At 33.1% G+C, this 16,794-nt stretch overlaps 2 protein-coding genes across 2 annotated transcripts in view; one reads left to right on the forward strand and one right to left on the reverse strand.

Moving 5' to 3' along the window:
* LOC133616709 (uncharacterized) overlaps nt 1–1,926 on the forward strand; it is a 67,491-nt gene extending 65,565 nt beyond the window's left edge. Inside the window, exon 4 of the mRNA XM_072914735.1 lies at nt 1,161–1,926. The gene's annotated coding sequence lies outside the window, so the exon portion shown is untranslated. The remainder of the gene's footprint in view (nt 1–1,160) is intronic.
* The window catches only part of mydgf (myeloid-derived growth factor), a 17,194-nt gene continuing 1,669 nt past the window's right edge, over nt 1,270–16,794 (reverse strand). The window contains exons 3-5 of the mRNA XM_072914736.1: nt 13,009–13,090; nt 10,230–10,299; nt 1,270–1,611 (exon numbers count right to left, since the gene is read on the reverse strand). Of these exons, the coding sequence (XP_072770837.1) occupies nt 1,532–1,611; nt 10,230–10,299; nt 13,009–13,090 (232 nt within the window). The 3' untranslated portion in view covers nt 1,270–1,531. The remainder of the gene's footprint in view (nt 1,612–10,229; nt 10,300–13,008; nt 13,091–16,794) is intronic.

Below are 16,794 nucleotides of genomic sequence, written 5' to 3' on the forward strand. Positions count from 1 at the left end.
TCTCACTATTATGTTAGATCCACTATGGACTGGACTCTCACACTATTATGTTAGATCCACTATGGACTGGACTCTCACACTATTATGCTAGATCCACTATGGACTGGACTCTCACACTATTATGTTAGATCCACTATGGACTGGACTCTCACACTATTATGTTAGATCCACTATGGACTGGACTCTCACACTATTATGTTAGATCCACTATGGACTGGACTCTCACACTATTATGTTAGATCCACTATGGACTGGACTCTCACACTATTATGTTGGATCCACTATGGACTGGACTCTCACTATTATGTTCGATCCACTACGGACTGGACTCTCACTATTATGTTAGATCCACTATGGACTGGACTCTCACTATTATGTTAGATCCACTATGGACTGGACTCTCACACTATTATGTTAGATCCACTATGGACTGGACTCTCACACTATTATGCTAGATCCACTATGGACTGGACTCTCACACTATTATGTTAGATCCACTATGGACTGGACTCTCACTATTATGTTAGATCCACTATGGACTGGACTCTCACACTATTATGTTAGATCCACTATAGACTGGATTCTCACACTATTATGCTAGATCCACTATGGACTGGACTCTCACTATTATGCTAGATCCACTATGGACTGGACTCTCACACTATTATGTTAGATCCACTATGGACTGGACTCTCACACAATTAACTAGATCCACTATGGACTGGACTCTCACTATTATGTTAGATCCACTATGGACTGGACTCTCACACTATTATGCTAGATCCACTATGGACTGGACTCTCACTATTATGTTAGATCCACTATGGACTGGACTCTCACACTATTATGTCAGACCCACTCGACATCCATTGCATTCGGTCTCCCCTAGAGGGCGGGGGGTTACCCACATATGCGGTCCTCTCCAAGGTTTCTCATAGTCATTCACATCGACGTCCCACTGGGGTGAGTTTTTCCTTGCCCTTATGTGGGCTTTGTACCGAGGATGTGGTTGTGGCTTGTGCAGCCCTTTGAGACACTTGTGATTTAGGGCTATATAAATAAACATTGATTGATTGATTGATTGATCTACTTGCTAGCATGGATGCTACAACAGAAATTGTAGGCAAAAAATGACAAAATGATTGTTTTATCTTTTTCAGCCTTTTGTCACCTGGTTGTGGTTGACTTCCTGCTGGGACCCCCGAGGGACACCTGGAGATACTCAATGATTCGTCAAGCGGCAAAGCAAAGAAGGTAATGATGTCATCATGTTGCAACTTCATTCATTTCTTACTTTTAATGTTTGATGCTTACCAAAATAAATGTCCTTGCATACATTTTGTCGAGGCAATGCCCATTAAAACCCCCCAAAGGTTACAGTACTCGGACTGTAAACATTCATTCTAAGTAAGATTCTCTCAGTCTCATACCGTAAAAACATGGGAGGACAATAAAAGTGAGATTTTTTTTTTCTGCTCCGTGGAAAAGTCCTCGAAAAAAAGATCCCGGCGAGTCACGTGACCTCGCCGGCTCACAGCTCTTGGTGACGCGTGCGCCCGATGGCCGTCAGCTTGGCCAGCTGGGCCTTGAACTTTCCCTCCGTGTGGGTCACTGCGGGTCACAGAGGGGATGCAAGTCAGCACAAAGTCCACTGGAGAACATCCAGCAAGTGTTAATAACTTCATGTGAGAAAGATCAGACAAACTTAAAAGCTGTGACTAAAAAAATAGAAAACATTTAAAAAGTACAATAATTCTACAAAAAAATGTTTACAAAAATAATTTAATTAAAAAGTCACAAAGTCACATGCCAAGTGGGAACAAACCTTCCACTGGAGAACATCCACTAAGTGTTAACAGGTGAGAAAGATCCTACAAATTTAAAGCTGTGACTAAAAATAGAAAACATCTAAAAAGTACAATAATTATCACATTTTTTTCAAACAAAATTAATTTAAAAAAACAATTATTTAAAAAGTACAATAATTATCACATTTTTTTTCAAACAAAATTAATTTAAAAAAAACAAAATGATAAAAAAAATCAAAGTGCTAATTAACATTTGAGGTTTGAGGTGCATTTCCTCCCCACTAGAGGGCGCCAGTCTATTGAAAGTGTCTGACAGCGAACAGCGTCACCTTGTGGACAACTTTCACAACAACATACCGTTTCAAATACTTTTTTTTTTTTTTTTTGCTAAATTCTTTTTCATGGAATTAATAAACAATTGAAACCCCCAGAAAAATATATTATTATAATATTTAGTTTTGTACAATAATGACCTACAAGTATATTTTTGTCCAATTCTATCTGCATGATTTTAGGCCATACTTGCCAACCCTCCCGAATTTTCCGGGAGACTCCCGAAATTCAGCGCCTCTCCCGAAAACCTCCCGGGACAAATATTCTCCCGAAAATCTCCCGATTTTCAGCCGGAGCTGGAGGCCACGCCCCCTCCAGCTCCATGCGGACCTGAGTGAGGACAGCCTTTTCTTTATGACAACAGGGGTGACAAGAACTAAATCATCCAGGCGAGAGATACATTGTATTATTATGTTTATTTGACCTAAAAATAAATATATTTATTAATTAAAAAAAAAAAAAAAAATGTTTACTATATTTTGCTAAAAACATCAAAATTAATTGTAATTTTATTTATTTTTTCTGACTCCTTATTACATCCAGCCATAGAATTATACATTAAAATAAACATATTTGAAATCATTCATTTTAAATGATCATAATAATTCATTTAAAATGACCATATTTAATTATTAAATTAATTACTTGTTTATCAACAACTTTAGCATTTTATTCATTACATTTTGAAGCTCTCAGAAGCCAAGTTATGTTATATTCCTTAAGATTTATTTATGCAAGTTTGAAGTATCAATTATCTAAACACAGTTTTGTTTGCATACTTTCAGGATATATATATATATATATATATATATATATATATATATATATATATATAAATGTACATATGTATGTGTGGGGAAAAAAATCACAAGACTATTTCATCTCTACAGGCCTGTTTCATGAGGGGGGGTACCCTCAATCATCAGGAGATTTTAATGGGAGCATTCGCATACCATGGTTTATATAGGGCACAGAGTGGGTGGGTACAGGCTGGCGTAGGGGCGTGGTGATTGGCTCATGTGTTACCTAGGAGGTGTTTCCGTCTGTGGCGGCATGCTGCTACAATTTCGCTGCGCTTGTTGAGGGATGACAGGTCTGGACGGTAAATAATAAACAGTTTCTCTTTCAAGCATAGGTTGCATCTTTTATTACCACTATTGTAAGGTGTGCTGGATGCAAGAATTTGCCATGTTATTGAATATTCAACATTATTGTCTTTGAGGTCCCAAATGTGTTTGCTGAGTTCTGTGGTATTTCGCAGGTTTTTGTTCCTGAAAGAAGCCTTGTGATTGTTCCATCTGGTTTTAAACTCTCCCTCGGTTAATCCTACATATGTGTCGGATGTGTTAATGTCCTTGCGTGTTACCTTAGATTGGTAGACAACTGATGTTTGTAAGCACCCCCCGTTGAGAGGGCAATCAGGTTTCTTTCGACAGTTACAGCCTTTGTTGGTTTTGGAGTCGCTCTGTCTCTGGCTGTAACTGTCGAAAGAAACCTGATTGCCCTCTCAACGGGGGGTGCTTACAAACATCAGTTGTCTACCAATCTAAGGTAACACGCAAGGACATTAACACATCCAACACATATGTAGGATTAACCGAGGGAGAATTCAAAACCAGATGGAACAATCACAAGGCTTCTTTCAGGAACCAAAACCTGCGAAATACCACAGAACTCAGCAAACACATTTGGGACCTCAAAGACAATAATGTTGAATATTCAATAACATGGCAAATTCTTGCATCCAGCACACCTTACAATAGTGGTAATAAAAGATGCAACCTATGCTTGAAAGAGAAACTGTTTATTATTTACCGCCCAGACCTGTCATCCCTCAACAAGCGCAGCGAAATTGTAACAACATGCTGCCATAGACGGAAACACCTCCTAGGTAACACATGAGCCAATCACCACGCCCCTAGGCCAGCCTGTACCCACCCACTCTGTGCCCTATATAAACCCTGGTATGCGAATGCTCCCATTAAAATCTCCTGATGATTGAGGGTACCCCCCCTCATGAAACAGGCCTGTAGAGATGAAATAGTCTTGTGATTTTTTTTTTCCCACACATACATATATTGCGCTCTACTACGGTATCGAGCACTATTTTTTGGATAACCTTATTAAGACATATATATATATATATATATATATATATATATATATATATATATATTTGTATGAAATACTTGACTTGGTGAATTCTAGCTGTCAATATACTCCTCCCCTCTTAACCACGCCCCCTCCCCTCAACCACGCCTCCGTCCCGACCACGCCCCCCACCCCCCCACCTCCCGAAATCGGAGGTCTCAAGGTTGGCAAGTATGTTTTAGGCGTTCTTTGATTGGCTGGGAGAAGTCACATGGTTCCCTAATGAGCTCTCATTGAAATACTACACAACTTTCATAAAATACCTTTAATCACAGGTGTCCGGGGGCCAAATGTGGCCCTCGAAAGCCTGGAAATAAAAATGCTTCATCTTTTCTTACTAAATATATTTCTTCTTTCCCTTTTTGACATAAACAATCATGTACTGCATATCTTTTCAAATTCAATATTATATTATCATGTATTCCAAACGAAGATAAATACTGTACTTAGATATCTGCTTGACTTATGATCTCAAAACTAATTACCAATCAAATTGTAGACTGTAAAATTGACAATAGATTTTACGGTTAAATTCCCTCGACTGGGTTTTTTTTACTGCAAAATCAACTTTGGTACAGGTTTTTTTCCATATACAGTAAGACACTATAACATTAAAATACATTTAGGTAAAAACAAACAAACTGTCAGCACTGTTGCTTGAATTTTACCACTAAAACAGTGCTATTGTTTCTCCATTCCATTCTATTTATACCATTTTTTTCATATGCTGTAAAAAAAAACCCACTGCTTTTACTGTAAAATTCTGCTGACTGAGATGCCAATTTTAAAAGTAAAATTGTAATATTTTTTTGCAGCTTATTTAAAAAATATATATTGTTAATGTATTATATATATACATATTAATACCATTTTTTTCATATGCTGTAAAAAAAAAACCCACTGCTTTTACTGTAAAATTCTGCTGACAGATGCCAATTTTAAAAGTAAAATTGTAATATTTTTTTGCAGCTTATTTAAAAATATATATTGTTAATGTATTATATATATACATATTAATACAATTTTTTTCATATGCTGTAAAAAAAACAAACACTGCTTTTACTGTAAAATTCTGCTGACTGAGATGCCAATTTTAAAAGTAAAATTGTAATATTTTTTTGCAGCTTATTTAAAAATATATATTGTTAATGTATTATATATATACATATTAATACCGTTTTTTTCATATGCTGTAAAAAAAACCCCACTGCTTTTACTGTAAAATTCTGCTGACTGAGCTGCCAATTTTAAAAGTAAAATTGTAATATTTTTTTGCAGCTTATTTAAAAATATATATTGTTAATGTATTATATATATACATATTAATACCGTTTTTTTCATATGCTGTAAAAAAAAAAACACTGCTTTTACTGTAAAATTCTGCTGACTGAGATGCCAATTTTAAAAGTAAAATAGTAATATTTTTTTGCAGCTTATTCAAAAATATATATTGTTAATGTATTATATATATACACATGTACATTCATATATTACTCATTGTTAAAAGCGGCCCTCAATTAAAAGGAGTTTGACACCCCGGCCTTTAATAGTATTATTTTGTTATTTTTCATCCCTATATAGTGCAATATGTTTTAGTGACATGCAGGAGAAAAAGGGTTAACAATTAGTTTTGTATGAATGCCAAAGCTAATAATATTTTTTATTCATTTATTTCATGTTTTTAGCTACTTTATGCAGTAAAATAAGAATTTTAGTTTTGTACAAATGCCATTTTGAATATTTTAGCAAAAATTACTCGTCATGATTTAATGTTTTAGCTGCATTATAAAGTAAAAAAAAAAAAAAAAAAAAAAAAAAAGGATTAGTTTTGTATGATTGCTAAATGTTTAATTATATTGCTAATAAATATTTGTACCAGCATAATATACTACAGTTATGTCATGATATTATAATTTATTTATAGTTTTTAGCTGCATTATGGAGTGAAATAAGAATTGTAGTTTTGTATGAATGTCAATTTAAATATTGTTACTAGAAAAAGTACTACAGTCATATCATGGATATTATTTATTTAATGTTTTTAGCTACATTATGCAGTAAAACATTTTTAGTTTTGTATGAATGCATATTTAAATATTTTTTACTAGCAAAAATAGTTATGTTATGGATATAATGATTTGATGTTTTTAGCCACATTATGAAGTAAAACATATTAGTTTTGAATAAATGCCATCTTAAATATTTTGTCAAAAATACTAGTCATGGGTAATATAATATTTTAAGCTACATTATGAAGTAAAAATAAGATTAGTTTCATATGATTGTTAAATGTTTCATAATACATATTTTTACTAAACATGTCATGGATATTATGATTTATTTAATGTTTCGAGATACATTATGCAGTAAAAATGTATTAATAGATTAAATTATTTTACTAGCAAAAATAGTACAGTCATGTCATGGATAATTAGGTTTTTAGCTACACTATTCGGTAAAAAATATTTGTTTTGTATAAATGCCATTTTAAATATTTATCCAAAATACTAGTCATGGATAATTTCATGTTTTTAACTACAATATGAAGTAAAAAATAAGATTAGTTTCGTATGATTGTTAAATATTTCATTATAATGCGAATATTTTTTTACTAGCATAAAATACTACAATTATGTCATGATATTATAATTAATGTAATATTTTTAGCTACATTATGCAGTAAAATAAGAATTTTAGTTTTGTATGAATGCATATTTAAATATTTTTACTGGCAAAAATAATAGTTATGTTATTGATGAAATTATTTTGTTTTTAGCTACATTATGAAGTAAAAAATATTAGTTTTGTATAAATGTCATTTTAAATATTTATCAAAAATACTAGTCATGGATAATTTCATGTTTTTAGCTACAATATGAAGTAAAAAAAAATAAGATTAGTTTCGTATGATTGTTAAATATTTAATTATAATGCAAATATTTTTTTACTAGCATAAAATACTACAATTATGTCATGATATTATAATTAATGTAATGTTTTTAGCTACATTATGCAGTAAAAAAGAATTTTAGTTTTGTATGAATGCTTATTTAAATATTTTTTACTGGCAAAAATAATAGTTATGTTATTGATAAAATGATTTTGTTTTTAGCTACATTGTGAAGTAAAAAAATATTAGTTTTGTATAAATATTTATCAAAAATACTAGTCATGGATAATTTCATGTTTTTAGCTACAATATGAAGTAAAAAAATAAGATTAGTTTTGTATGATTGTTAAATATTTCATTATAATGCAAATATTTTTTTACTAGCATAAAATACTACAATTATGTCATGATATTATAATTAATGTAATGTTTTTAGCTACATTATGCAGTAAAATAAGAATTTTAGTATTGTATGAATGCTTATTTAAATATTTTTTACTGGCAAAAATAATAGTTATGTTATTGATAAAATGATTTTGTTTTTAGCTACATTATGAAGTAAAAAATATTAGTTTTGTATAAATGTCATTTTAAATATTTATCAAAAATACTAGTCATGGATAATTTCATGTTTTTAGCTACAATATGAAGTAAAAAAATAAGATTAGTTTCGTATGATTGTTAAATATTTCATTATAATGCGAATATTTTTTTACTAGCATAAAATACTACAATTATGTCATGATATTATAATTAATGTAATGTTTTTAGCTACATTATGCAGTAAAATAAGAATTTTAGTTTTGTATGAATGCATATTTAAATATTTTTTACTGGCAAAAATAATAGTTATGTTATTGATAAAATGATTTTGTTTTTAGCTACATTATGAAGTAAAAAATATTAGTTTTATATAAGTGCCATTTTAAATAATTGAGCAAAAATACCAGTCATGGATAATATGATTTCATGTTTTAGCTACATTGTGAAGCAAAAAAATATTAGTTTTGTATAAATGTCATTTTAAATATTTAGCAAAAATACTAGTCATGGATAATTTCATGTTTTTAGCTACAATATGAAGTAAAAAAAATAAGATTAGTTTCGTATGTTTGTTAAATATTTAATTATAATGCAAATATTTTTTTACTAGCATAAAATACTACAATTATGTCATGATATTATAATTAATGTAATGTTTTTAGCTACATTATGCAGTAAAATAAGAATTTTAGTTTGTATGAATGCATATTTAAATATTTTTACTGGCAAAAATAATAGTTATGTTATTGATAAAAATATTTTGTTTTTAGCTACATTATGAAGTAAAAAATATTAGTTTTGTATAAATGTCATTTTAAATATTTATCAAAAATACTAGTCATGGATAATTTCATGTTTTTAGCTACAATATGAAGTAAAAAAATAAGATTAGTTTCGTATGATTGTTAAATATTTCATTATAATGCGAATATTTTTTTACTAGCATAAAATACTACAATTATGTCATGATATTATAATTAATGTAATGTTTTTAGCTACATTATGCAGCAAAATAAGAATTTTAGTTTTGTATGAATGCATATTTAAATATTTTTTACTGGCAAAAATAATAGTTATGTTATTGATGAAATGATTTTGTTTTTAGCTACATTATGAAGTAAAAAATATTAGTTTTGTATAAGTGCCATTTTAAATAATTGAGCAAAAATACCAGTCATGGATAATTTCATGTTTTTAGCTACAATATGAAGTAAAAAAAAATAAGATTAGTTTCGTATGATTGTTAAATATTTAATTATAATGCGAATATTTTTTTACTGGCATAAAATACTACAATTATGTCATGATATTATAAGTAATGTAATGTTTTAGCAGTAAAATAAGAAATTTAGTTTTGTATAATTGCATATTTAAATATTTTTTTACTGGCAAAAATAATAGTTATGTTATTGATAAAATGATTTTGTTTTTAGCTACATTATGAAGTAAAAAATATTAGTTTTGTATAAGTGCCATTTTAAATATTTATCAAAAATACTAGTCATGGATAATTTCATGTTTTTAGCTACAATATGAAGTAAAAAAAATAAGATTAGTTTTGTATGATTGTTAAATATTTTTTTACCGGCATAAAATACTACAATTATGTCATGATATTATAATTAATGTAATGTTTTTAGCTACATTATGCAGTAAAATAAGAATTTTAGTTTTGTATGAATGCATATTTAAATATTTTTTACTGGCAAAAATAATAGTTATGTTATTGATAAAATGATTTTGTTTTTAGCTACATTATGAAGTAAAAAATATTAATTTTGTATAAGTGCCATTTTAAATAATTGAGCAAAAATACCAGTCATGGATAATATGATTTCATGTTTTAGCTACATTGTGAAGTAAAAAAATATTAATTTTGTATAAATGTCATTTTAAATATTTATCAAAAATACTAGTCATGGATAATTTCATGTTTTTAGCTACAATATGAAGTAAAAAAAAAAAGATTAGTTTCGTATGATTGTTAAATATTTCATTATAATGCAAATATTTTTTTACTAGCATAAAATACTACAATTATGTCATGATATTATAAGTAATGTAATGTTTTAGCAGTAAAATAAGAAATTTAGTTTTGTATAATTGCATATTTAAATATTTTTTACTGGCAAAAAGAATAGTTATGTTATTGATAAAATGATTTTGTTTTTAGCTACATTATGAAGTAAAAATAACATTAGTTTTGTATAAATGTCATTTTAAATATTTATCAAAAATACTAGTCATGGATAATTTCATGTTTTTACAATATGAAGTAAAAAAAAATAAGATTAGTTTCGTATGATTGTTAAATATTTCATTATAATGCAAATATTTTTTTTACTAGCATAAAATACTACAATTATGTCATGATATTATAATTAATGTAATGTTTTTAGCTACATTATGCAGTAAAATAAGAATTTTAGTTTTGTATGTTTCCATCCATTTCCTACCGCTTGTCCCTTTTATTGATGTTGTTGACTGAATGAGAAGTGACTCACCTGCAGACTCTCCTATGGTGTACTCCTCCGCACTCAGGACCACCTCTTTTTGTCCTGCCCTCGCCTGAGACTGCACACACACACACACACACACACACACACACACACACACACACACACACACACACACAGAGAGAGAGAGAGAGAGTTATGTATAAGTTAACCTTGCCATCATTATCACTTAAGTGGTTTCTTTCTTTGTGTGTTTGCAGCCGAACACACACACACACACACACACACACCAGTGGAATTGTGTGTGTGTGTGTCACCAGTGGAAAGGAGGCGTGTCCACAACAATCGCTCAGGGAGAAAACAAAAACAACAAAAAAGTGTTTCCTTCCCCGTGCCTGAGTTCATGTTGTCACCACTTTGGGACTTTTTTTTTTTTTTTTTTTTTTTTCAACCGTGGTGTGTCTCCATGGCAACAAGTGGTTGAAATGTGCGGCAAGAAAATAAAGAGAAGGAAAGCAAAGTGGTTGTCGTCCTTCAATGCTGCTCAACATGGAGGTGTGTGTGTGTGTGTGTGTGTCACTCCACGTAAGCAGCTAAGCCCGTGACCTTCCATCCCTCAGGCTGTACTGCATCAACAAGCGACATCGGTGTGTAAAGGATATCACCACATGGGCTCAGGAACACTTCAGAAACCCACTGTCAGTAACTACAGTTGGTCGCTACATCTGTAAGTGCAAGTTAAAACTCTCCTATGCAAGGCGAAAACCGTTTATCAACAACACCCAGAAACGCCGTCGGCTTCGCTGGGCCTGAGCTCATCTAAGATGGACTGATACAAAGTGGAAAAGTGTTCTGTGGTCTGACGAGTCCACCTTTCAAATAGTTTTTTGGAAACTGTGGACGTCGTGTCCTCCGGACCAAAGGGGAAGCGAACCATCCAGACTGTTCTAGGTGCAAAGTGTAAAAGGCAGCATGTGTGATGGTATGGGGGTGTATTAGTGCCCAAGACATGGGTAACTTACACATCTGTGAAGGCACCATTAATGCTGAAAGGTACATACAGGTTTTGGAGCAACATATGTTGCCATCCAAGCAACGTTACCATGGACGCCCCTGCTTATTTCAGCAAGACAGTGCCAAGCCACGTGTTACATCAACGTGGCTTCATAGTAAAAGAGTGCGGGTACTAGACTGGCCCGCCTGCAGTCCAGACCTGTCTCCCATTGAAAATGTGTGAAGCCTAAAATAGCACAACGGAGACCCCCCGGACTGTTGAACAACTTAAGCTGTACATCAAGCAAGAATGGGAAAGAATTCCACCTGAGAAGCTTCAAAAATGTGTCTCCTCAGTTCCCAAACCTTTACTGAGTGTTGTTAAAAGGAAAGGCCATGTAACACAGTGGTGAACATGCCCTTTCTTAACTACTTTGTCACGTGTTGCAGCCATGAAATTCTAAAGTTAATGATTATTTGCAAAAAGAAAATAAAGTTTATGAGTTTGAACATCAAATATGTTGTCTTTGTAGCATATTCAACTGAATATGGCTTGAAAAGGATTTGCAAATCATTGTATTCCGTTTATATTTACATCTAACACAATTTCCCAACTCATATGGAAACGGGGTTTGTATCTACCGTATTTTCCGCACTATTAGCCGCACCTAAAAACCACAAATTTACTCAAAAGCTGACAGTGCGGCTTATAACCCGGTGCGCTTTATATATGGATTAATATTAAGATTCATTTTCATAAAGTTTCGGTCTCGCAACTACGGTAAACAGCCGCCATCTTTTTTCCCCGTAGAAGAGGAAGCGCTTCTTCTTCTACGCAAGCAACCGCCAAGGTAAGCACCCGCCCCCATAGAAGAGGAAGCGCTTCTTCTTCTACTGTAAGCAACCACCCGCCCGCGTAGAAGAAGAAGAAGCGCGCGGATATTACGTTTCATTTCCTTTGTGTGTTTACATCTGTAAAGACCACAAAATGGCTCCTACTAAGCGACAGGTTTCCGGTTCATGAAAAGACGCAATCTCTCCATCCGCACACGGACTACTATTTCACAGCAACTGCCTAAAGACTTTCAAGAAAAGCTGGCTACTTTCCGTGCATATTGTAAAAACAAGATAGCTGAAAAAAATATCCGGCCAGAGAACATTATCAACATGGACGAGGTTCCACTGACTTTTGATATTCCTGTGAACCGCACTGTGGATACAACGGGAGCACGTACGGTGAATATTCGCACCACAGGGAATGAGAAGTCATCCTTCACTGTGGTTCTAGCTTGCCATGCTAATGGCCAGAAACTTCCACCCATGGTGATATTCAAAAGGAAGACCTTGCCAAAAGAGACCTTTCCAGCCGGCGTCATCATAAAAGCTAACTCGAAGGGATGGATGAAGAAAAGATGAGCGAGTGGTTAAGGTAAGTTTAAGTTTACGCGAAGAGGCCGGGTGGCTTTTTTCACGCAGCTCCGTCCATGTTGATATACGACTCCATGCGCGCCCACATCACGCTGGTTTTTAATATATTATTAAAGTTTGACTGACCTATCTGACTGTTTTTTTGACATTCCTTTAGCGCAGTTAGATGCGGCTTACAACACGGGGCGGCTTATAGGTGGACAAAGTTTTGAAATATGCCGTTCATTGAAGGCGCGGCTTATAACCCAGGGCGCCTTATGGTGCGGAAAATACGGTAACATCAGTATTAAAATCTCTATCGTCGGGCAAACTTATATCGTCTGCATCGCACAACCCGACCGTGTTGGTGCAAAAATGTTTGTTAGTATTGTTTGAGGTGGTAACATCAAGACTTGTTCGTACTCACCGAGGCGTTTGCATATTCAATTTTGGTTCCTTTCAACTCCATTTTGAACTGCGTGAAAAACAGGTAGGAAGTCCCCGTAGGCCTTCAGAGTAAAACAAAAGGTTGAATTAGTACATAAAAACACTTTCAGTTTCATGCTGTTGTTTACTTCATGAAACTCTTCTTTTGTTGACATCCTTTTCCTCCACTTGTGCATATTTTTATTTAGATTTTTGTCTTTTTTAAATGACAATTTATCATTTTCTTGCCAGTCTTGACTACAATGCAAAAGCAATACCAATACATTGCCACTAGGTGGCAATATTGCTTAGCAAACAGCTTCTTAGAGTATTTTCTCCACATGAGTAGGGCTGCAGCTAACGATTATTTTTCTATCGATTAATCTATAGATTATTTTTTCGATTAATCGGTTAATCTATAGATTATTTTTTTCGATTAATCTATAGATTATTTTTCCTTTTACCGATTTTTTTTTTTTAATTTAAAATGAAGAGGAAAAAATAAATGTAGGCCAGTTTTTTCAAAAGGCATGGCTTTTATTTACAAAAAAAAAAAGTATGGCCACTCAGTCAACATTGACAACAACATGACAAAATATTCTGTAACAATGTAAACATTTAAAACTTTTAACATTTAACAAAATTAAAAGTAGCTTATTTGCTTTTTAATGTGCAAATATAAAAGTAAACATCCAGTGCAAATCTTAATATTCTGCAATAGTATAAGCATTTCAAAAGTAAAAGTATTGCTTATTTTGCTTTAAAATGTGCAAAAATAAAGATAAACATCCAATACAAAAAAGTGCAAAACGGAAATATTCTGTAACAAGTGTAAACATTTCAACAAAAGTAAAAGTATTGCTTATTTGCTAAAATGTGCAAAAATAAAGCTAAACATCCAATACGAAAAAAGTGTACAGTGTAAACATTTCAACAAAAGTAAAAGTATTGCTTATTTTGCTTAATAACACAACAATGATAGTATGATTAAAGTGAAAGTTAATTGTTGGTTTGTACATAGTATATGTAACTGTTAATGTTGTAAAAGGTATTTGCACAACTAATTAACGTTAGCGTTTGTGACACGTCTTGTGCCGTGGGGTTCTTTCAGGACCGACAGACTGAACGCCAGACGGCTTTGCCAGGTTTACAATCTTTTAATTTTACACAAAGCCTTTTCTCTTCCAACTGCGCGGATCGCGCACCTGGGCACGATTGCGGCGTCGCTCCCGGCGCGCCCCGCCTCGCCGCTCGCTCGCCGCCGCCGCCGCCTCTCCACAGCGTTAAAGAGGAGCGCGTCTTTGTAAACACTGAACAGGCACGCCAAACGCGCGCCTCTCAGAGCGAAACGGTGCTTTAGTTTATGAATTTACAACGCAGATACAAATGACACATTCATGTTTTTGTGTAATGATGACAACGTATACGCACGCGGACGATTGACTTGTTGATGGTGATGGCAAGAACGCTGTCGGGGGTTTTCTTTTCAAATGTTCGTTCATAGCCGTTGTGCTGCTATGATAGGCCATTTCCGCTCGACACAGTGTGCATACAACAACATTATTAGGCCGTTTATTGAAATACTCCCACACTTTTGACGACTTTTGGCGTGCTTTTTTCCCCTCGCTCGCATCGTCTGCTTTGCGCTCCGCCATGACAGTAAAGTAGAGTGACGTAAATATGCGACGCGCCGACGCACAAAAACGGCGTTGACGTATTTACGTAACCGATGACGTCGACTACGTCGACGCGTCGTTTCAGCCTTACACATGAGAGAAGTCCTTTTACTTCACTTTTACTCAACATAGGTCCTGATGGCAAGTTTGGGAATTAATTGTATTATTAATATACATAGTTTCCTGTTTTTTAATTTAAATTAGAACAACTTGGAAGTCAACCAGCGCCCTCACGTTGCTCCTATTGTAACAATTCAACATTCAACAAATGCGGTTGAACTCTAAATTGTAGCACCTTATAAGACACTGGACTTTGGATTCTACACACAAGGCGCGTGTGTGTGTGTGTGTGTGTGTGTTCTTTTATTTCTAGCTTTCTTAAGACATGAAGAAGGAAAAGTATCTTCCACATGAGGAGGTGTGAACAAGTGATAACATTGCATCTAATAGACAATGTCTCATTTATGGTGACATCTATCAAAATGAGGGTGGTCCCAAAAAGGAGGGATTTTTCACATTGACTGTGTGTCGCTTTTAAAAGTGCTCCCCCTCTGGTCAACATATGAAATAACAAGTGTGCGTAAGAAATTGAAATGCACCCCCTTTTGGCCACAATTAATTTTCAAAAATAAATGTGTATCTAGAGACATACTGTAATAACGAAGTAAATAATGAAGATTAAAAACCAATTAACTAAAAGCTTACCTTATTTTATATTTGCATAGTAATAGCGCTATTAGCCTAATATCAGAATGACTTTAAAAGTCTTATATAAGTGTTATAACGAAGGCAACACATGATGTAAATGTCCATATTAGCCTACTATCAAAATGACTTTAAAAAAGTCTTATATAACTGTTATAATGAAGGCAACACATGTCAATATTAGCTCTATTAGCCTACTATCAAAACGACTTTAAAAGTCTTATATAAGTGTTATAATGAAGACAACACGTGTCAAGATTAGCTCTATTAGCCTACTATCAAAATTACTTTAAAAGTCTTACTTAAGCGTTATAATGAAGGCAACACATGATGTAAGTGTCTATATTAGCTCTATCAGCCTACTATCAAAGGCTGACAAAAAAATCTTCGTTGACAGAAATGTTGTATTTTAATTTATATTTTACACATTTTTGCAACATTGTAAATCATTAGTAAAATTGAGGTTTCTCGCAGGATGAGATAACTTCTGGAAATGACTGTCTTAGAATGGCCAAAGGTATAGATTTGTGTGTCCAAGTTAAAGGAAACGGCAGGCTGTCTTCTTCTAATGGACTTATTACAATCAGTAACGTTTGCTGTGGTCTGGAACAACATGGCACACAAACAACTATGAGAAATGTAGCCAATATTACAAACAGATAATGTGTCATGAGACAAATTAAATACACAGAGGACATAAGTAAAGGAAATTAAATGAGCTCAAATGAGGCATCATGATGCAATATGTACATACAGCTAGCCTAAATAGCATGTTAGCATCGATGAGCTTGCAGTCATGGATTGACCAAATATGTCTGATTAGCACTCCAGCAAATCACTAACATCAACAAACCTCACCTTTGTGCATTCATGCACAGCATAACATGTTTGGTGGACAAAATGAGACAAAGAAGGAGTGGCATAAAACATGTCTTTCTGTGGCAGCGTCGGAGAAAGTTGTACATGTAAACAAACTACGATGAGTTCAGGGATCGCTGAAATTAGTAGGACAAAACGGTGCTTGCCAAATCCTCTCATCAGTGAAGCATGTTTAATATAAACAGTGGGATTTCTAACAATTAAGAAGGTTTGTGTCATGTTTGTTCTCCTACAGAAAATATATTAAAACATTTTTTTGTTCATCTTTTTCCATTTTTACACAATCTCTAAAAGATGTCCAGGGAGCCACTAGGGCGGCGTCAATATTTCAAAATAAATAAACAGCGAATTATATAATTTATATATATATATATATATATATATATATATATATATATATATATATATATATATATATATATATATACATATATATATATATATACACATATATACACATATATATACATATATATACACACATATATATATAAATATATATATATATACACATATATATATAAATA

The sequence above is a fragment of the Nerophis lumbriciformis genome, linkage group LG14 (genome assembly GCF_033978685.3).
Source record: "Nerophis lumbriciformis linkage group LG14, RoL_Nlum_v2.1, whole genome shotgun sequence".
Classification (NCBI taxonomy): domain Eukaryota; kingdom Metazoa; phylum Chordata; class Actinopteri; order Syngnathiformes; family Syngnathidae; genus Nerophis; species Nerophis lumbriciformis.